At 37.0% G+C, this 23,945-nt stretch overlaps 1 protein-coding gene across 4 annotated transcripts in view; it reads right to left on the bottom strand.

Annotated features, from left to right (window-relative positions):
• The window catches only part of CNTNAP4 (contactin associated protein family member 4), a 257,943-nt gene that overhangs the window by 37,168 nt on the left and 196,830 nt on the right, over window positions 1–23,945 (bottom strand). For all 4 annotated transcript variants that reach the window (XM_036835023.1, XM_036835024.1, XM_036835026.1 and 1 more), the window contains 3 exons: window positions 18,818–19,015; window positions 14,365–14,521; window positions 9,868–9,995 (listed from right to left, as the gene is read on the bottom strand). In XM_036835023.1, the coding sequence (XP_036690918.1) occupies window positions 9,868–9,995; window positions 14,365–14,521; window positions 18,818–19,015 (483 nt within the window). The remainder of the gene's footprint in view (window positions 1–9,867; window positions 9,996–14,364; window positions 14,522–18,817; window positions 19,016–23,945) is intronic.

The following is a 23,945-nucleotide window of genomic DNA, read 5'->3' as shown; positions in this document are numbered from 1 at the left end:
GAATGCAATCACTTACTATATGAACGCTCTTTATCATCCCAACAAAATGCCATTTGCAGCAACATGGATGGACCCTGAGATTATCACACGAAGTGAAGTAAGTCAGACAGAGAAAGACAAATATCATATGATATCACTTATATGTGGAATCTAAAAAATGATACAAATGAACTTATTTACAAAATAGAAACAGACTCACAGAAATAGCAAACAAACTTATGGTTACCAAAGGAGAAATGTGGGGCGGGGGAGGATAAATTAGGAGTTTAGGATTAACATATACACACTACTATATATAAAACAGATAATCAACAAGGACCTACTGTATAGCACAGGAAACTCTACTCAGTATTCTGTAATAACCTATATGCGAAAAGAATCTGAAGAAGAATAGCCATATATATATATGTTAAAAAAACCATGATGCATTATTCTAAGTAATTATTACTAATAATTAATAAAAGTAATTAATAATTAATATATTCTCAATTGCATTCAATATAGGGTAGTAGAGATTTGGGAAGATTCCGTCAGGGATGCCACTTACTTATTAACTTTCCAGAATTCAAAAGAAATCGTAATGAATAACGGGATCCATATGGTCTTTTACATAGAAAAGGAAGATGTACTAAGTATTTAATTCCATACATAAAGTAAAAAGAGCCCGTACAGGAAAATTAACTTAGTAGAATATTAAGATTACAAGTAATTTTTAAAATACCTGTTTTGCTAAACTTTTATTTATATCATTTATTAATGATAATGATTCTCCTTTTAAAAGTAACAGATTTATAGAGACAGAAAGTAGACTAGTTGGCTGGGAAGACGGAAGGATTGAAAGATGACAGGGGCTAAGAGGTGAAGAGTTCTTTTTAGGGTAATGAAAATGTTCTAAATTGATTACAGTAATGGTTACACAATGCTATGAATAGAAAGCTTAGAGTAATCACTCCCAGTTTGGATGTATTATACGTATCTCATACATATACTCAAATTCTTTGGTAAACATGTAGAAAGAGGAAGGTAAAGAGGGGAGACCGCAGAGAGAGAAGAAAGAGGAAAAGCAAGAAGAGGAGGGGGTTAAAAGGGTGGAGAAACTTTAAGAAAATTAAATAAAGGAAACCCAAGGAAAGAAAACAAAAAGAAACATAAGAATTAACATAAAAAGAATTTATTAATGGTGAAGGATTATCAGATATAGTGGAGCTTGCAAAATTATATGATTATCTGTTAAAATGGAATTGGTCCTCATTCTTTTTAATGGTTTATTGTAGTCTGCCAAATGGAATAGAACTCTGTCAATGGAAGAGAAATTAACCCAATCACTCGTCAATATCGTTTTCCAGTCTAAGAATACAACTTCTGCAAAGTTATTTATTGCCTACATGCACCTTTGATTATTTAATGCATTCTGGGCAGCTGTGATTTCTCAGACAGCTGAACAAGTCAATGCAGGCAAAATGAAGAAACTAATTTCAATGACAAGAATCTAAGAAAAAGTAACTTAGAACAATCTTTCCTAACCATGTAGGTTTTGAGGGCGCCTTGGTTAGACATAAAATTTCAACACAATGAATTAACTGAGAAGAAATACATTTCATAAAATTGGCTGAAAAATTCAAATGCCAAAGAGTTAAAAATACTACCTTGTCCAGATTAGCAAACTGAGAGCAGAAATTTAGATCATGCTTACAACTCTTTAAACCGATTATGAAATGCAGGTATCTGTTTTACCACATCACAGCCTATTTCAGGAAAAATTAATACCAGCACACAAGACTGAGATGCATCCTTGTTAAGTACTGACCTATAAGGATAACCATTCCTTAAACTATTCTGGCAGAAAAAGCAAATCACCTCAAGCTGGAAAAGTCAGTTTGGCCTCAGAATTTCCCACAGCAACATTAAAAACTAGAAGATACAGGAGCACTGTCCACAGATTTCTGAAAGAAAATGTTGCCAGCCTAACTTTTTTTTTAAGCATTAAGGTAACAGATAGACCTTATCAAATTTGAAAGAATTCTGAGAATAAAGCACATACAAACTCTTTTAGGGAAAAATAAAAATAAAGCATTCCTTCATAATGAAATATAGTCCATCAAAAGATACCTAGAAAAGCTATAAAAGACAAAGTTGACTGCATCTCTTAGTACAGATAGAGTAGAATATTATGTACAAAGTGGTGAAAAGTCACAAAGTGTGATTCAAAAATACTATACCAGTTTCTAAAAAGGTTAAACATAGGGTTACCTTTTGGTGCAGAAGTTCCACTCCTAGATGTATACTCCTAAGAGTGGAAATATACATGTCCAGAAAAACAAACCTATACACAGATGTTCATAGCAGCATTATTCATAATAGGCAAAAAGTGGAACCAACCCAAATGGCCAACAACTGATAAATGGATGAACAAAATGTGATGTATCCATACAATGGAACATTATTTGGTCCTAAAAATAATGAATATTTGATACGAGCTACACCATGGATAATCCTTAGCAATGTGCAAGCTAAGTGAAAGAAGCCAGTCACAAAGATCACAAACTCTGTGTTTTCATCTATATGAAATATCCAGAATAGGCAAGTCTGCAGAGATAAAAAGTAGATCCACGGTTGACTAGGGTTGGGGTGGGGTGAGAGGAAAATGGGGAATGTCTGCTAATGGGTACAAGTTTCTTTACGGGGTAGGAAAATGTTCTAAAATTGATTGTGGCGATTGTTGGACACCTCTGTGTAATATGCTAAAATGATTAAATATACTAAAATACCATTAGATTGTATACTTTAAATAGGTGCATCATAGGGCACATGAACTATATCTCAAAAAAGCTGTTACCAAAAAATAACATAAGGTTAAACCAGCCAACTTTGTCTTAGAGTTCTGAGGCAACAAATACTCTCAAGCATTTGCCAACTCAGGAAATGGCAACACTCATGGGTCTTTCTAGAGGAAAAAAAAAAAAAAAACCCACAGAAAATATCAATTACCTGACAATGCAATCCAAGAATAAATTAAAAAAAAAAATCATTCAAGAATAGAGAGGCTCTGATGATAGGACCAGTGGTTAGCATTCAAAAATAAACAACCATACAAATAATAGCATAACTAACAAAAATCGGGACGTGGGGGGAGAAAAAGATGAGGAAGGGACAGATGAGTGCTAATTTTCCCATTTTTCAGAATAGATCAATGCTATCTAAAATTTAAAACAACTTGAATATAAAACCAAGTGACTCTAAAACCTTTAAATTTTTTATAATTTTTTTAAGTTTAGCAAGATCATACAAGTTGAATATATATTTATTAGATATATAAATAATATAAAGCAATCCCTACAGCTTCAATTTGTTTCTTCTTTCTCTGTCAACTTCAGTTAATAAAGTTTTGCAAATTTATTTCTAAATCTCTTTTTCTATTCTTCTGTCTAGAACAGTGCTTCTCAATCTGGGGCTATTTTGCACCCCAGGGAACATCTGGCAATTTCTGGAGACATATTTGGTTGTCACAACTGGGGAGGGTACTACTGGCACCTAGCAGGTAGGGGCCAGGGATACTGCTAAATGCCCTACAATGCACAGGACGGCCCCCGACCATCACAAGGAATTACTCAGCCCAAGAGTGCCGAGGTTGGGAAACCCTGCACTAGCGATATTTAGAAATGTCTGGAATAATGCTCACTGGTATAAATCATTATTTCTGAGGTGTGTGACTCTTGGTGATTACTGTAGTCTTTTCTTTGACATTTCTGTATATCTTAAAATTTTAGAATGACTTCATATCAATTGTCATTAATATTTAATATTTAAAACAATGAATAGAGATATATACATGTAGAATCTTGTCACAAAAGAATATTATTGTAGTTCTGAGAATTATCAGGATTCCCAGTCTCAAAAAAAATGGAAATCTTTTGAAAGTGTTAGAAAGAATGTTTGTTGCCCCACATTTGGGAAGTTTCTTGAATATCAGTTACTAGCTAGTAATGTAAATGTTTTCAAAAGAACACAAAACAAAAAGCAAAATAAGTCATAAGATATTTTTCTTTCTTCAAGAAGTAGATAATATTTCAGTTTTATAAAGTCACTGTCTTATTAAAAGAGTGAAAAATCAAAAGTATTTAGTAAAATCATGTGCTTATTTGAAAGCACTTTCACTGCCTCAAGCCCACGTACATGAATGAGAAATGGCTCAGGATGGTACTAAACGTCCTTTGTACTTTGTGATTTTTAAAAATCAGAATAAGTCTTTCAAAATATAAACTCCTTTAATTAAAAGCATATATTTGCATATCATTTAATTGCTTATACAATAAAAAACTTATTCCTGTTCTCTCACGAGTAACTCCAAGCTATAGGTTTCTCGAGCTGTATGAGAGATCATTCTCATTCTTTCATAAGCTGCTATTTATTGATTATCTTTCATGTAACAGGTAATGTACTAGGTGTCAGGAATACAATAATAAATGAGCAATGGACCTGCTCTTGAGAGGCTCAGAAATAATTAAAAGCCAGTATGAGAAGTATATCTTCGTAATTTACTGAACATTCTTTGAAAGTGTAGGTAAAGTCCTCTAGCGACCTGTGGAAGGCTTCATGAAGGAAGGGTGTGAATGTGAGTGTGAATGGTTTCAGTAAAAGGATTGGGGGTGTGTTGCAGATGAAGGAAAGAAAGCAAGTGAAGAGGAAATGGAGCCAGATGCCATCAGTGGTGGATGAATTTTCTCTGTGCTGCAGGACCTGAAGAAATAGGGGAAGTTCCGTGTAGGTATTCTCCTGATTGATGTCAAAAAAACATTTAACGCCGGGGGTCAATACTACTACGCTTTCTCCTTAGTGTGAGGGGAGAGTTCTGAAGATAACGCAACTACAATTGGCATGCTCTCCAATAATTTTTAATGCATGCTGAAGTTGAAGAATTACTGGTCTAGAACAGTGGTCCCCAACCTTTTCGGCACCAGGGACCAGTTTCGTGGAAGACAATTCTTCCACGGACGGGCGGTGCGGGGGAGGGACGGTTCAGGTGGTAATGCAAGCGATGGGGAGCGATGGGGAGCGGCAGATGAAGCTTCAATGGCGCACCTGCCGCTCACCTCCTGCTGTGCGGCCCGGTTCCTAACAGGCTGCGGACCAGTATCAATCCGCGTCCTGGGAGTTGGGGACCCCTGGTCTAGAAGACTTCTGATGGCACCTCAAAAATGAAGATGGCCCCACTGCTCCCAGGAGAGTGAGCAGAAAGGAAAATATATGTACGAGCCCTCCTAGTTATAATCTTTCTATTAACTGTAAACCCAGATGTTTTCCCGTGATTCTTTCCTTTGACCCTTTGTCTCTAAAGTTAGTAAAAGTCAGAAACATATTCAGTAAGATCCTAGGAGTATCCTGGAGAATACCCATGTTACTAAAATCTTTACTAGTCAGTTTCTTTGTTTTATTATTCTTTTACAATTTCAGCCATTCTAATAGTTATATATTGGTATCTCCTTGTGGTATTATTGTACATTTCCCTAATGACTAATGATGTTGAAAATCTTTTTATGTGTTTATTTGGAATCTGTATATTTTATCTGACAAAATGTACGTGCAAATCTTTTGCCCATTTGTTAATCTGAATTTTTTTTTAATTGCACTGTTAGAAAGTTCTTCATATATCCTGGATACTAGCCTTTATCAGATATGCGCTTTGCAAATATTTTCTCCCCGTGTGTGGTTCTTCTTTCCATTTTTAAAAAATTAAGTTATATTGAAGTATAGTTGATTTACAATGTTGTGTTAGTTTCTGCTGTGTCGCAAAGTGAATCAGTTATACATATACATATATCCACTCTTTTTTAGATTCGTTTCCCATGTAGGTCATTACAGAATATTGAGTAGAGTTCCTTGTGCTACACAGTAGGTTCTTATTAGTTATCTATTTTATATATAGTAGTGTGTATATGTCAATCCCAATCTCAATCCCAATGTCATTTTAAAAGCAGTTTTTAATTTTGGTGAAACCCAATTTATCATTAAAAAAATTTATGGATCATGATTTTGATGTTGCATCTAAGAAATCTGTGCCTAACCTAAGGTCACTATGATTTTCTTCTATATTTCCTTAGAGAAGTTTTATAGTTCGTGGGTTTACATTTAAGTTTATGATTAATTTGAGTTAATTTTTATATGCAGTTTGAAGTATGGGATGAAATTCTTTTATTGTTTTTGTTTTTGTAAACGGATTCTAATTGTTCCAGCACTGTTTCTTGAAGGGGACTATTCTTTCTCCCTTGAGTTGCCTTATGTGTATATGTGTGTGTATACATATATCTATTCTACTCCATTAACTGATTTGTCTATCTTGATATCAATGTATACTGATTTGAATTGTGTAGTTTTGCAACAAGCCTTAAAATCAGATAGTTAAGTCTCCAATTTTGTTTTTATTATTCAAAATGTTTTAGCTAATCTAGTTTCTTTGCTTCCCCCTATACATTTTAGAGTAAGCTTGCCAATTTCTGCAAAAAAAAAAAAAAAAAAAAATGCCTGCTGGATTTTGATTGAGAGTGTATTAAATCTGTACATCAATTTGGGGAAAATTGACATCTTAACAAAATCAAATCTTTCAATCTATCAGTATTACATTTTTATTTAGTTCTTTAATTATTTCTCATAAATGTTATATGTTTTTGTTATATTTATACCAAATTATTTCATTTTTTTGGTGCTGCTCTAAAAGGTACTTTTAAAATTTCAATTTAAAGTTTTTCATTATTAGCATATAGAGATATAATTTATTTTTTGCATATTGACCTTGCATCTTGTAATCTTGCTAAACTCACTTTTTTTTTTTTTACAAATTCTTAAGAATTTTCTACCTAGAAAACCATGTCATCAGTAAATAGAGACATTTTATTTCTTCCTTTCTGATCTGTATGACTTGAATTCCTTTTCTTGACATACTACATGTGCTAGGACCAACAGTATGATACTGAATAGGAGAGGTGAGAACAGACATCCTTGTCTTGATCCTGATTTTAGAGAGGAAGCATTAAGTCTGTGACTATTCAGGATAAATAGTCAGATTTTCAGATTTTCACAGATGCCTTTTGAAACACTGAGAAAGTTTTTTTAAGTTCGTAGTTTGCTTAGTTTTTATCATAAGTAGGATGTTGAATTCTGCCGTTTACTTTTCACATATTTTTCAAAAAAATTATTTCCATATTCATAAATAAATTCTTTAAGGTCAACAATATTTACTAAGTTTTATATCTGCAGCACAACTTTAAAGGGGACTTTATCATTCATATCTTTTGTGCTTTTGGTAAAACACCTAACGATGTTACCTATGACTTCTGACATTAAGCAATAATAGCAGTAGTAACACAAAATTTTATACCCATCTACATTTAAAAAAATGAAAAGAAAGACCTGGAGTTAGGAGCAAGCTCCTGTCTGGTACCTGTAGGTCTCACTCATTTTTATTTGTCCTGCTTTCTCAAGGCTTCTGTCTTCTTTCCTAGAAAAACATGGCTAGATATGAAATTTTCAACATCTCTGGTTTGTGTGATAAATCCAAAATATTATTTTTTTATTTTCATCTTTCCATTTTTCTGTTCAAAGAAAATCTAAAAATTCTGTGTCTCAATGAAGGGTACTAGCATTCTTATTGTCTCAACAAACGGTGCTACCTGCTTTACTCAAGTCAGGAAGCTGGAGATCATCCTCACAGCTTTTCACCCTCACTCCCGTCCAAATCATACTGAACTTACCTCCCTAACTGAGCCCCTTATTTAAGCCCCATGACAACTATTGCCTAGTTCAAGCCTTCATCATTTTCCTTGTCTTACGTCAAAGGTCACCTTCCTGCCTTTAGGTTTGTACCTGATCTCCATGCTTTCAGTTGGATCATAAGAATTAAGCTAAGTCTTAAATTATCCCAGTCCTAACTAGTGATCCAGTCCTAATGCCTTCAGGATAACATCCACATATCTTTCCTCTGCTTATAAGGCCCACTGTGCATGATCCCATATCTAGAAGCCCTATATCTGCCCAGTGTATCTCACCTGGAAAGGAAAAAAACTGTGTCTAGGGCGTTGCACCTGCAGAGATACAGTCTGCCCATACAGAGAAAACGGGGGCATTCATTACTCTGCCACCATCATTCCTCAGACTGAGAAAGTTTTTAAAAAGGGCCCTTTATTCAGAAAACGCTCTATGACCTTATGTGGGGATGAGCTTCAACCCTAAAGCAGATATGGGGGACAAGAAGGCCAAGGAAAGCTCTCGGTGATTGTTTCATTAATAAGTCAGACGTTAATCAGCAGGTCTCTAAATACTTCAGGATTCGTAAATCCTTATTCCTAATGTTGTCAGCCTCCTTCTGCATCCCCGTGGTCACAAAAGTTTAACGCTCTAGTCTCCCAACCTTAAGACTATGGACCTTTTGGATCAGATAATTCTTTGTGGTGGAGGGCTGTCTTGTGCACTGTAGGATATTTACAGCATTTCTGGCCTCTCCCTTTAGATGCCAGTAGCATAAAACCCCTCACAGTTGTGACAGCCAAAATTGTCTCCAGACATTGCCAAATGTCCCCTGAGGGAGCAAAATCACCTTGGATGGAGAGTCACTGCCCTAAGGGAAAAGATGCTGTGTGCTTCAGTTCATGACAGGAAGTCTGAAAGAAAGAACCCCTAAGGGACAGAGTTGGGAGTGACCTTAGTCAAAGCAGAACAGTTCCCCAGGGATGGTGGCAAATGGAGGAAGCCGGCCTGAGCCCCTGAAGGGTTAAGATCAGAGCCAGCAGTGCATGTGATGTACAGAACAATTTCTCTATAGTCACGCAAAATCATCGCACTCCTCGGGATGCATCCTGCGTTTACAACCTCATCTCTTTGCACATAACTTTCCTCTGCATGAAATATCCTATGTCATCTTTAAGTGACTGTTCAAGGCCTACTGGCAGAACAGGAAGTAGAGATGATAAAGATTAGGGACGGTAGGTATAATGGCAGACCGTTTTTTTTTTTTTACAATGCATATACACATTTTTATAGGCCAGTATCATCTTTGCTTTCTTAACTAAGCAACTTCTGCTATGTATCTCCATAAATCCAATGCATTGTCAGATCATCTCTTCCTCTTTTGATCCCCTAGAATAAAATTTCATTTTAGGATATACTTTTAAGGTAAATAAATATTTCTTCTATTTGCATTTTAAGTTCTGGAAATAACTAAAAGCAAAAATAATTGACGCATCACTCTCTAACCTAGCTGACTTCAGAGAGGTTATAAATGGATATGTATGCTAATTTCATTCCCTGCTGAAAATATGTATTTTCTATGAAACTATATTTTAACTAAAAAATTCCAGTTTAGAGCGTTAATACATTGAATATACAAAACAGCAGGTCCCACTGATTTAGACTAAAAACACACACACACACAAACTGGGAAAAAAAAATGAGATTAAAAGTTGAAATGTGTTTGATTAAACTAACATTTGATTCTACTGATGTTCTAATTTCACCCCAGGCCCAACAGTATAAAACTCACCATACATTCTTGATAATTTTATGTAGCACTGAGGCCTTCCTTTATAGACAATGGCATGCAGACATTTAGGAATGATGGAATGAGCTTATGAACCAATCAAATAGAGATGCTTTGTGGTTTCTTTCTCTTGGACTCTTAACAAGGTTTGCTGTAACAGCATTTATTGCCGGGCTTTGCACTCTATAGGGGCGCTTTGTTGATTGACTAAAGGAATGATTTCAGACACTGCTTATGAGTTTTCACACGAGAAGTCTGATTAATTATTATAAGATAGAAACATGGTTCTTAAGCGACATCACTTTCCTCAGACATGTTTACGGCACGTCGCCACCACTTACTGTCTCCCCGGCAGAGCAGAGGTCCTAGTTTATAGGCTGCTGCTGAATGTGGTCGACCGGTGTCTGTGATCACAATCTTAGTTACTGGTAGATGTTCTTTATAAGAAAGGAATCCAGTGTCATTGGTCCTAAAAAACAGTAACAACAGCAAGATTCTTAAAATTATTCTGATGAACATAATTATAAAGTAAACAATAGTCCTTATTGCATTTCAAAGCCAAGATGTTCTGAGCTAAATTTGCACACACAGAAGAGTCAGGATCAAATTACTCATCTGAGGATGGAAAAATATGGCAACATTTTAGTGTCCCTTGCAGATGGAATATAGTTGGCGATTTTGAAACTCTGTTGGCCATTTTCTACCTTTTAAATGAGATGGTTAATCCACGGCCATTTAGTGTAATAGTTGGTAGTGTGTTTTCAGATCTACCGTTTTGATATTTGTTTCTTATTTTTTTCCCACAGGGTATCTTGTATTTCTGCTCCCCCTTTCATGCCTCCTCTTGGTTTACTTCATATTGTTTTGCATTCGATTTTATTTTTTTACTCACCCTTTAGCTATATGACTGTTTATTGTATTTTAATATTTTCTTTATAGATTATAAGACACATCCTTAATCCATCACACTCTTCTTATATTTTATGTTGTATTACTTAATATAAAATGTCAGAAGCCTACCATGGGATAATTTTTAACATCCTTCCCGACACAAACACCTGTTCTTTGTGCTATGGTTGTAATAATATATTTTAAATCCAGATGCTATAAACTTTATAATTTAATTTACCTAATCAAGAGGAAAATTTAAACACTGGCTTTTACATTTACTGACATATTCATGATTTCCAGTGCCCTTCATTCCTTCCTGAAGATCTGTGTTTTAATCCGGTGTTAGTTCTGTCTAACCTGAAGAATTTCCATCAGTATTACTTACGGTGCAGTTCTGTTGACAACCGATTCTCTGAGCATTTGTTTAATCTGAACAGGAATTTATTTTACTTTCATTTGTGAAATGTATTTTCATCCTGTATAGAATTCTAGGTTGACAGTGTTTCCTCCTTCAGCACACTAAAGGTATCATTCCATTGTCTTCTGACCTGTGCTTCTGATGAGAGGTCAGCCTTCATTTGTATCCTTATTCCCCTGTATGGAATGTCTTCTACCAGATTCACCCAAACTGGCTACTTTGAAAACATTCATCTTTATCACTGGCTTTTAGCAATGTGAACAACAAGCCCAGGTGTGCTTTTCTCTGGTTTTTATTCTGCTTGAGATCTTCTGAGTTTCTGGAATCCATACATTGAAGTTGTACTAGTTATCTACTATGGCATAATGAATTATCTCAAAATGCAGTGACTTAAAACACGACTTTTTACGGTCTATGATTCTTCTGATTTATGATCCTCTGTCTCAGGGTCTCTCCCAAGGCTATACTCAAAGTGTTGGCAAGGACTGCAATCAGCTCAGTACTTGAGTGGGGAAGGCTCTGTTTCCAAGCGCACCCTGTGGCTGCTGGCAGTACTCTACTCCTTGCTGGCTGTTGGACTGACAGCCTCAGTTATTCACTGGCTGTTGGTTGAAGGCTACCCTCAATTCTTTGTCCACGAGAGCTCACGACATGGCAGATTGCTATATCAAAACAAGAAGGCTAGAAGACGCAGAGAATTTTGAGCAAGTTAGAAGTCACAGTCTTCTGTAACCCAATCTCTGAAGTGACATCTCATCACCTTTACCATATTCTGTTCTTAAAAGCAAGTCACAAGGTCCATGTGACATACAAGAGAAGGAAATTGCACAATGGTGTGAATAACAGGCAGTGTGGAAAACTGGGGGCCATCTTGGGGGCTTGCTTCCATAGATGTTTATTAAGCAAATTTGAGAAATTTTCAGCCATAGTTTCATCAAATATATATATATTTTTTGCCTCATTTTATTTCCTGCCCTTCTGGGACTCCAATTTCTTGCCTGTTAAATCATTGATATTTTCCCACAAGCCACAAAGGGTCTGTCAATTTTTCTTTCAATCTTTTTTTTTTTTCCTGTGTTCTTCAGACTGAATAATTTCTACTTATGTATCTTCAGGTTTACTGAAGATTTCTTTTGCTATTTCCCTTAAGAGTTGAAGTCTATCCAGTGAATATTTTACTTCTGATGATGTTGTACTTTCCTGTTCTAAAATCTACATTTGCTTCTTTTCTTCTTTTCTTTTCTTTTTTTTTTTGGCTGCGTTGGGTCTTTGTTGCTGTGCGTGGGCTTTCTCTAGTTGCAGTGAGCAGGGGCTACTCTTCGTTGCGGTGCGCGGGCTTCTCATTGTGGTGACTTCTCTTGTTGTGGAGCATGGGCTCTAGGTGCATGGGCTTCAGTGGTTGCAGCACACGGGCCCAGTACGTGTGGCACATGGGTCCTAGAGCACACGGGCTTCAGTAGTTGTGGCGTGTGGGCTCAGGAGCTCTGCGGCATGAGGGATCTTCTCAGACCAGGGATCAAACCCATGTCCCCTGCGTTGGCAGGCAGGTTCTTAACCACTGCACCACAAGAGAAGTCCCTACATTTGCTTCTTTAATAAAGTTCTCATTTATCTGCTTAGAATACCCTTTGTTCACTTGTGATTATTTTTACCTGTAATTCTTCATACGTTTTTTAACAGTTGCTTTAAAGTTTTTGCCCGCTAGTCAAACACCTGTGTCCCAGGGCCTGTTTCTAAATGGTACTTTTATTTTCTTGACTTTGGATCAAAGTCTACTCTTTTTTGGAATAAGCAACAATTGTTATAATGTTCTGGATATTATGGGTGATACATTGTAGAGACTCTGGATTCTGTTATCATTCTCTGAAGACTTCTCTTGTTTCCACAAGCAGTTAAATCACAACCTTATCACAATAATGGTGGTTCTACTTCATCAGGGTGGGCCTGTGTCAGTTTCACTTGTAGTTTTCAATCATACTCGGTTCTCAGACATCGACTTTGCTGTAAAGGCAGTGGATCTTCTGTCATTTCTATGGAAAGCTGAGGGCTTTACAAAGCCCATCTCAATTAATGAGACTTAAGCTCTAAATTCTGTCTCTCCTCTGGTGGTTGCTGCTGAAATTCCTGTGTAGCTTGTTCAGTTTCCCAGCTGCATCTCTCTGCTTGGTTCCTAGAAATCTCCCCTGTGCATGTGCAGCTCAAGGGTCAGGGGTCTGAGAGGAGTTGATATAGTGGTCTCCCCTCAAGTGGTTTTCTCCTTTCTGACACGTCCAGAATCAATTTCTAGTCATTCTGGCTGCTCTGAACTTTCCTCTGATACCCCCAGCCAAAAAAAATCTAGTATTCTCTTTGAGTTCTAGCCACTCCATGGCAGGTGGTCTGGTGAGTAGCCTCAAGGAAAAGGCACATAAACACAAATCTCACTCACTTAAGTTCCCTTCTTTTAAGGTTCGAAGGCTCCCAACCCTGATAGTTCCTGCCTACATTTGGTTATTCTCCACTTGCTACAAGTAGGTGTTTTTAATAAATAGTTTTCCTGGGATTACAAATGTTATCTGGGGTTAGGTTAGTTCTATGCAAGCTACTTAAGCATAAGCAGAATTTAATATGAAAAATTTCAAAATCTTATTTTTAAAAATTATATTTGATGAATAAAATGTCATGCAGACATTGGACAGTTATTGGTGATTAGATTAGTTTAAAATTTTTTTATTCACATTTTAAAACACGTTATTACTGTGTGGGCATTTTCTGTGAAGGCAGTGAGAAAAAAAAAAAAGCATCTCCCAAAGGAGTAGAAATTTTGAAAAATTTTGAGTAAGAGAGACAATATTCTTCATATTGAACATATAACAATACGAGTATAATCATGACTCCATATAGATGCCTCCTTTAGGGTATTCTAAAATAATCTGGTTTTTGATATAACATAGTCTTTGATGTTTGACAAATGAATAAATGTAATGTCAAATGAATAAATGGAATATTTCAAGCTCGATTTTCAAATCCCTAAATATTATAGATTTCTTTTTTCAAAATATGATAAACGGAATATTAGTTTTTCATAGCATAGTGTATCCTTTAAGAAAATAAAAGAGCTACATGTTTAAATAATTGTGGGAAATTCTAAGTTTATATATTTAAAGGTTTTATAGGCAGATTATTGAAGAGATGTGTTAGTAATTAAAGGCTGTAAATATATTTTGAGAATAATATAATTCTTAATTATACTTAATTTTAAAGAGAATAACTGACTTAAAATGAATAGCAGACATGAAACAGATGCCTGTTTCATCATATTACAGAAATAAAAGGTGTACGACTCATGATCCATTACCAAAAAATTCAAATAAAAAGATAGTGATCTTACCATTTAGAATTCAGATTGTAATAAATTTCATCAAAACGTACCTTTAATTTCTTCACTGTACTACCTTGTTCAGTATCTGCCTACTTATATATGTTTTGAGTGATTCATTTAAAAAAATAATAAACTTGATTTTGCATAAGGAAATCATATGGAAATCACCATTCATTCCGGTCAGCATCACAGTTGCAGTAATACTGAGAATCAATGCAGTTCCCCTCTAATCCACAAGTACATTTTTGAGGATCAGGTAAAGAACCTCCCCAATAAGTTTGTGTTTCATTGGTTCTTCCAACCCACCAGCTCAGAGGGGTTCCATCTGAAAGACAGAGGTGAGAAATGTGACATCTGCTCTATACCCCAACCCTTCCATCCAGTATAATTCCCTCCTTCCCAAATCATTAAAAAGAATAAATGGAGAAAGACTGATTTGATGTAGTGATATTCGCAACACTGTAATTGATGGCATTTCCTTAAGAAAGTTTTTAAAGAAAATATTTCATTATTTAAGCTTAAATGATTGATATATTTTTCTTTGAGTAGAAGAGAAACCAGCAGTTCCTATTTAATTCAGGCTAAATAGTAAAAAAAAAAAAATGTATTGACAGCAGATTACATATGCAATTTTGTTAAAAATAATTTTTCAAAACAAGAAGGCATCAAATTATAAACCACAGTAATTAACATATGAGAAACAAAATTGATTTGAGATCATGAAATGCCCATTAAAACATTATGAAATGCTATGTAAAGTTAGTGACTTATCTCAATATATTTATTGGCTAAAAATAAACTAGGTGTTTATTAAACATTAGGCATATTATGGCACTCCCTTGCTATGATTTAAGATATATTTGAAAGTGTATATTTCTTCTTCCATTTACTGTCTTGGCTACTTATTTGAAGACTACAGAAATAACACTGAAAGATCTTTACGCCCGAAGCAGATACTCCACTCAAAAACAAAGTTTCCCTTAACCAAATGCATTCATTTCTATGATGAATGTTCAGCTACCAGCTCCTTCACAGAGCTAAGACTAAACATGATGCCAAGGAACTAGAGCAAAGAATAGACAGAACATTTAGATGTGGCATGCAGGCAATCTGTCTTAGGGAAAAACAAGTTAGAGAGGAAAACTCATAGTCACTTGAGAATCACGGCATGAGAGGAAGGTGACATCAAATCAGTCAGCTCCTCAAAGGTGCTTGATCATTTTTCCATTGACTTGCAAACCTTTTAAGTTGCTGCCATTAGCCCTACTTTTACTAATTTCTCCCTTACTTACAAATGCCAAAGCTCATAAAAACTTATTATTAAATTGGACCTGTGCTGATGCAAACAGCCTCTCTCCCAGTGTTACTATACATTCCTGTCCACTATGCCGGGAAAACAAGGAGTTGTTGGAAGCTTGTGTTATGCATTAATTAATATCAAGAATCTTCATCTTCTTTAATTGCATGATTAACTGATCAACTGAAGGCGAAACCTACTTGAAGCACTTAGTAGATCTATTTCAACACACTGCTTAAAACATTATGTGTTCATAGATTTAAAAAATAAATCATTATTCCTAAATACTGAATAATATTTTCACATCTATATTTGCTATCTTCCTGGGACTTCCCTGGTGGTCTAGTGGTAAAGAATCCGCCTTCCGATGCAGGGGACGCAGGTTCGATCCCTGGTCGGGGAACTAAGATCCCACATGCTGTGGGGCAACTAAGCCCGCACGCCACAACTATTGAGCTCGTGCGCCTCAACTAGAGAGCCTGTGTGCCGCAAACTACAGAGCCCATGCACTCTGGAACCCACACCACAGCTACAGAGCCCAGGAGCCCTGGAGCCTGAGTGCCACAACTAGAGAGAGAAAACCCGCACACCACAACTAGAGAGAAGCCCGTGTGCTGCAACAAAAGAGCCTGCGCCGCAACGAAAGATCCCGCGTGCCTCAACAAAGATCCCGCGTGCCGCAACTAAGACCCGACACAGCCAAAAATAAATTATAAATAAATAAATAAATAAATTTGCTATTTTCCCTACAAAGTAGAAACCACTTAATGTTTTAAAGATACCAAATACCTTCGGTTTCCTTCAAGACGTTTTTGAAGTGTCCTAAAGAATTTACATAAGTATAAGGAAGAATTAAGAAAAGCAAGAGAAAATTTTAAAGTTGAAATTAAAATGATAAAGTATCAGAGATCACGGTAGATCACTTCTATTCTCATGGTTAAAATCCCAGATGGCTTGAGTTTCATACTGAGCATCCTTCCAGTGTGCTGAGCTGCAGAGCCACAGGTTGCTGGAAACATTTTCATACACATTTCACTTTATTCATCCACAATTATGGCACCACTGTTACTTGAAGCTGCTATATTCTCAAGATCTGAAACTGTAAAGTTAACTTGTCTGACGCCACCTTCCTGATTTTCCCCATACATTTCTTACAGTGACCTCGAAATCCAAATTGTTCCCTCTTTTCCACCTCAAATCCATTCTACATGAATTCTAGGGTCACAGACCTGAGGAAAATCTGTATATTTAACAGTTATCCTCATCATCTGTTCTACAGCCTTCTAGAGTTTACTATTCTCTTCACTAGTGGTTCCCAAACACCTGGGGGCCCTGAAGGTAGGGACTCCTTCACACTCCATGTCGTCCCCTTGACTTCGGGTGGTACTCGCTCACTAACATTCTTGGGGATTCTGTGTTCTGGGTCTTTTAGAGTTTGACTCATTTGTGACTTTGATGATTGTCCTTCCTTTTCTTTCTTCTCTAGTTAAGCAACTCAGTTCATTTTGTTCCATCACATTCATTTACCCTTCTAAAATTGTGGTTCTCATTCTTCTTAGAATACAGTTCTGTACTTGCTTATCTACTTTTCTTTTTTAGATTCCAATATCAATATTCACTAATAATGAACAATCAGTTGCATACTGAACTGGCAGGTTCACTATAACCATGATGCACTGGAGAGCTGGGAAGAGAGGAGCTCACTTCATGCACTTTGTATGCATTATGCCACCCAGCCACGACCACGCCCCCTTGAGGTTGGTATGATTGGCCCCAATTCAGTAAAGAGAAAACAAAGACTGAGAAATACTCTTCTATCCAAGTTCTGTACCTAATCAACAAGAGACCTGGAACTTGAACCCAGATCTCTCCCCACCTCTAAATCCTATGCTCTTTGTACTACAACTATCTGATGGTCAGTCTCAGATGGGATTGAGGTTTCAAGGGGTTAAGATTTGAGGGGATACCAGCAAGATGAGAAGAGTTAGGAGGGGTTAAGAGGCTGAAGGAGAACATTCTGAAAAAGAAGAAGGAGGAAAAGGAAGAAGAGGGAGTGGAACTCAGGCATATGGGAGAAAATGATCAGACTGTATTAAGTGGGTGGAAAAGTAAATAGGATTGGGGCTTAACTGGAAACAAAAGATTCAAAGGTCATACCAGGAGTTCAAAATTTTTCTGCATGACCCATATAACACATGATATTCACATATGAAACACATTTCATTTTAAAGTTCTTGTCATTCTGTCTGGAACGCCAACCTCTCTTAAGACGACAAATGAGAGGGAACAAAGCAGCTTTATTGTGCACATGTCTTAGAATCTTCTCTGACTACTGAAGAAAAATACACCTGATTATTGCTGCTAGAAAACAGTGTGCTGGGGAGCGGCATGAAGGTTCATAGGCAAGTGGGTCCAGAATACGCAGCTCAGGTGTCCAGACAGAAGAGTCTGTACTGGACAGAAGAGCTAGGAAGGCAGTGGAGCTTCTTAAACAGTAAAGTGTTGTGATGGAAGCAGTGTTTCTTGCAGGTGAATTCTCTTCATGAAGATTAATCTTTTGGATGATACAGTAGGTGGGCAGGAGATATGGACTGATGACCAGCTGAGAGGCCAGTAGGAAAGATCTTGCAGTAACTTCATAAATTAGGTCATTAAAGCCCGCACTAAGGCAGAGCTGGTGGGACTCAAGATATTGTCACATAATGAGATGCTCTAAAGGGAGAAAACACAAGACCAGAACCATAATTTAGGAGCAGACTGGTTATTAAAAGTAGAGTAAAAGAAAGAGTTAAACATGGTTTTCTGATTCCTCTTTGAGCTATTTAAAAAAAAAACAAAAAACTGTGTTTCTAGCAGACTGTTCTAATTTTCAGTTATACCCAGAGGGTAACTGTCAACAACCCGTGAAAGAGTCACACAGAACAGTCACTTTCAGAAAACGAATTCATATTTTTATTAGCTCTTTTCCATGGTAAAAACCAACCGTATGTGTCACTTGCCCTTTATGAGGGATCAACGGTGCGCATTCATCGAGTATCAGAACAAAGTCCTTTTCTGTGCAGTTCTCTGATTAAGGGCAGGCAGAGACTCTAAAGACAATCACGGCTTTGCACAAAGCTCAGCGTGAACTGACCTTGTTCTTTTCTTCAGGCAACAGCATCTCTGTGACTTCCAGACTGTGACACGTTTGCTAAAGACGCAGGGAGCACACACCCTCGGCGGCTCTAGGCCTCCACCTTGGCCGACTTAAAACTCCGCAGGAGCTGGTTAAGTAAAACACACTGTGCGACGTGTGTAGGGGGACAAGTGCCCCAATTTACGTACCTTCCTTATTGACCAGTCGTGACTTCTTGCAGTAGTAGGTCAGCTCCTGTTCACAGTGCTCCGCACGGTTAACTGTGGCCTGGAGCTGCTCCATGCTGGCCACGTACTCGAACAACCCAGCATAGGGGTTCTCTGGATTGGTATTGCGGACTCTTGTTACATCAGAGCCATTGTGCTGGATGATGGTCCACGCAGTTTCTTGTATGCAGAAATGGGGGAAGAAAGAGAGGAGACCATCACTAGTCTGCAAAAGTTAAAATAAATAAAGAAAATCAAAATCACCTTTTATCTGAGTCAAATTTTTCTAGTCATCAAACCTCTCTGAGAGGTAGAATCAACACAAATGGATTCTTAAAACTTTGAAAGTATAGTAAAGTGATTTTTTTCCCTGAAATTTATACGATTGCCACGCATTTGCAGTGTTTTTATTCTACTTTTTCATATAATTCAGCCAGAAATTATTCATGGTGAAAAATATTAAGAAAACGGATTATTAAAATTTGTGGTGCATTTCATCAAATCTGACATTCTGCGTTTAGAAGATGCATCATTATTTTTCTTCAAGAAAGAAAAAAATGATGCTATTATAACTGTAAAACATTGTTGATTGTTGACACACCCTGAATTCAGAGATGTTACAATATGAAAAAAAAATGTATCTTTGAATTTGTAAAATATTTTAAATGACATAATGTAAACAATGACTTTTCTAGTCTTATTGTATGCTGCCAGTAAAAAGAAAGTCAAAATTTTATGGTCTGTATATATACCTCCCTTCAGACAATTTTTAATTATGAGTGTACATCTATTTCTTTTTTACATCAAGTTTTGGATAGAGGATTTTTTCATAACATGGGAAAATGTACAAAATATTTAAGTGGGGAATGCAGGATACAAAACTATATATAATATGATTATGATACATACACAAACACACACATAAATATATATTCATTGGACACAGATGTTAGGAAATTACACCAGAAATACATCTATTTCTTTTAAAATCAAATCTGAAATATTCATCTTGGTATCACGTGATCTGCATAGTTATGCAATGCAAATAGGAAGTTACTTTTTTGAACACGCGATACAGCATCAGCAACTCAACTAACACAAGAAATAATGTATCTTTGAGTAGGTACTAGACCTATCACTATTAGCATCTGAATGCCTGTAAACATTTCAATCATACTGATTACCAAAACTATTTAGATGAAACAAAAATCCGACAAGGTTTGTAACAGAAGATGGCATATTGTATCTATCCTTCAACTTTCCCAGCAATAAATTTCTTATTATATTTACTGTGATATACGCAGGCCCAAGAACACATTAATCAAAAGGCCTCCGATTTAATAGGTGAGAAACAGATTGGAAGTTGTCAAAACTCTGCTATAAATGTGCTGTTAAATCACATAACTCTTCTGTATTAAGAAGAATATTCCAAATTGGAGGAAAAGAGTAGGTAGAAATCCCCGCCAGCCTCTTTTTAGCTAATACATTCACATGGATCAAAACAAGACATTTCAGTCCCACCCGTCTCCTGGTCATCAGAATTTTGAATAGAGAGGCCTGTTAAATAAATGAGACAGGAGGCAAGTTTGACAGCCTTACTCCCCTCCATGCGTGGATCATTATTTTCCTCTGAAACAATAGCTGTTACTTTTATTTCCACCTTGCATTTCAGCTCACTGAAGCGCTTTAACAGTAAATTATTTTCCTTAAAGAGGACATGATATATAAGCTCATGAAATTAATTATGGATGACCAGACAGCAGTACAGTGGAGAGGTCATCAGGAGACCTGAGTTGCAGATCTGGCATGTGTCTGCGCCCTTAAGAAAGTCAGGCGAAATCTGAGCCTCCATTTCCAAATTTGGAGAGAAAAAAAAAAAAAAAAAAAAGGTAGACTATAGGAGGCAATATATTAAGTCTGAAATTCTATCATGTTAGCCACGCAATCCTGACTATTAGAAATGTAAGATTATTAACCAGGCAGATCTGTTAGCCTAGCCTCTGCTGGACTCTGCTTTTATTATTCAGCGGAATGATTCACCTTTTCTTGTGGGGAATCAGTGGCGTGCATGAAGCAGCTCATCTCCCGCTGAGTAGCTGCTGAAAGAGCAGGACAATACACCTCCTTGAGACCTTTGTCTCTTTGCTTTTTGGGTCACCCTGAGAGGGACTTCCCTATCGCTTAGCATCCACTGGGTCATGAAGAACACACTGTGTTCTTGTAAGGTCTCTTAAGGTATTGTAAGCAATCCAAGGCCACAGTGCATGACAGCTGTTAAAGGGCAGCTCATAGAAATGTTTCCTTTTGAAATTCTAAAATTTCCATACTATGATAGTTTCTGTAAGTGATTTCATTTTTCTAATATGAAGTGCTACAAAGGAGGAAGTTACGCGGATGCCGTGCTTATCAGATAATCAAGATGTCCAGGGCAAAGCAGAGACAATGAAAGCATCACAGTGGATTCTGAGCAATGGAAATGAGAGCCCAGCATCCATGCTCCGAATCGCATGTGCTTTACTAATAAGAGGAACGTCTGCAAACTATTATACTGTTCTTTCGGACATGATCGTGTTATCTGATATTTCTACAAATATCTATTTAGAAATTACAACTATAAAAAAAGTAGACTTCACAATGCGTAATTCAGTATTTTGTGATTTAATCTATCGGTTTTTCCATTATTAGAAGACTGACAGGTTCTGATTTGCTAACTATACTGCGAGGTTCTGATTTGCTAACTATAGTATCTCCAGCACGTAGGCTTGGCACGTGCTGAAAAAGACATTAGTCACTGAAGGAATAAACATGTGAATGAATAAAAACAAAGCCTTGTCCAGACTAGAGCACAGCCTTCCAGGTTATCTGGTTGTGATTCTGTGGTGGCTCTGAGATTTTCATTGAGTTTTAACTATTTTAGAACTTTGTAAATAGGATACATCTGATGCAACTGCAAAATAATGATAAGGCTGAAACTGTGAAGGGTATGAGACATCCCACTTGCAAGCTAACAAGTTATCTTGCCTTTTATACAAATTGCATCTATTTATCTTTAACTCTCTCTCTCTCTCTACATACAGTGAGTGCCAGATGCACCTAAGCCTACTGGAGTTGTACCACGAGAGAGGGACCCCCAAATTACAAGACTTGGAGCTTGGAGAGGATGGCTGGCACATCTCCACCCCCCCAAAGAGTGAGAGAGGAACCCTGGAATGCAACAAATCTCTGAGGAGAGGGCTGTCAAGTTCTTAGGTTTTACAATGTAGGTAAATACCTCTGGGGGAGATAAGCTTCAAATCCCTCCAGGGAAATCCACTATCTCTAAGACATATTTACATTAAATTATCCTTTAACACAGACTTCCAGTTTTTTTGCTACTTGTTTTGCTTAGCAAGCAAGGCATTGTTGCCTTACAAGTAATTCTGTCTACAGACCAGCAAATTCAACCTGGTAGAGGTCGATGGGCTCCACCACTAGGGAAGAAGCCAGTTTTGCCTCCCTTGGCCCAGTCACTTCAGCATTACTGATGTATGGATATGTCTGTTCTTTGAATCCTCTTCGAACTGACTGCAACATCTTACCAGTTTCCTCAGGAATAAGGTTAAACGTTAAACAAGATCTTCAAAACGTGTTTTTTAGCTTTTATTTTTCTATCTGTGTAAGAGTCGTGATGTTATTTTTTTGAAAATTATCCTTTACCAAGTGCAAAGAGAGTTGTCAAGGTAAGGAAACACAGGAAAATGAGTAAGAAGAGATAGCAGAAAATCTATGAAATTAATATATATACTAAAACATTGAAAGGCAGTTTGGGTCTACTGGTGTCTCTCCCTGAAAGTGATTTCTAACATATAGATTGTATGTAAAGCAACTGAGTGATTAAGAACTTGATTCATCTTGGGCTGACTGCTATTTTCTAGTGTGATAACAGTGTAAAGAAAAAACATGCTGTTTAAGCAACACAGTTGCAGAGTATGTGTTCCTTCAGGATTAATAGCTGCGGGTGATAGAGGTGATAAAGAGTTTAAGAGTGGGTAGGAAGTGCTGTGTTAAGGAAAGCTGGGAGATGAAAGAAAAGCTAGCATCCTGGAGCAAAACTTGATGTAAACAAGGCTGCATTTGAATGACGATATCGAGTTATTAACTCTCATAACTATTAAGAAGGTCTTTACTATTGAAATCCCTAAAGTAAAAATAGTTTTGCTATTATGCCTTTTTTTTTTTAAATAAATGTATTCATGTATTTTTGGCTGCGTTGGGTCTTTGTTGCTGTGCACGGGCTTTTCTCTAGTTGCAGCGAGTGGGGGCTACTCTGTGTTGCGGGCGCGAGCTTCTTGTTGCGGTGGCCTCTCTTGTTGTGGAGCATGGGCTCTAGGCGCATGGGCTCAGTAGTTGTGGCTCACGGGCTCTAGAGCGCAGGCTCAGTAGTTGTGGCACACGGGCTTAGTTGCTCCGCGGCATGTGGGATCTTCCCGGACCAAACCTGTGTCCCCTGCACTGGCAGACGGCTTCTTAACCACTGCGCCACCAGGGAAGTCCCGCTATTATATGTCTTAACACTCTCCAGACTTCTCATGAAAGGGTCTCAGGGGCCCCTATCTCAGAATCACATGGGGAGCTTGGATTTAATAGAGTAGACCTTGGTCTCTAAACTTACTGAGTCAGTGAAATTAAATCCAGGAGTCTTGGTAGTGGGGCACTGGGAAAAGGTGACTTTAAACCATAGAATTATTATTTTCACAAAAGTTAAAAAGCCACGGCTATACCTCTCAGCAATTTCTCTGCACTGAAACAACTGTCCTTACAGTATAATATTTGATGCTGAGACATTTCTTGAACATAAAACTATTTCCTTACAGAGAAAGCAATGGCTTTAGTGTACAAGAAGAACAAAAAAGCCCTATACATTTCAACAGCGACAACCACTGGGATTCATATTATCCTAATTATTTAAAAATTATATTTAGAATACTCTGTTTAGAACGAATTTTCAGTTTTTAACATAGTTTAGGAAATTATCCATTCAAAAGGGATTTTCTTTGTATCTTTTAGCTTGTAATGCTTAAAGATATTTAAATCCATGTGGAATCACCTGTTGGACAGTAATTCTAGACTA

The sequence above is a fragment of the Balaenoptera musculus genome, chromosome 19 (assembly GCF_009873245.2).
Source record: "Balaenoptera musculus isolate JJ_BM4_2016_0621 chromosome 19, mBalMus1.pri.v3, whole genome shotgun sequence".
Taxonomy (NCBI): Eukaryota; Metazoa; Chordata; class Mammalia; order Artiodactyla; family Balaenopteridae; genus Balaenoptera; species Balaenoptera musculus.
This window is presented reverse-complemented; position numbering and strand designations above follow the sequence as displayed.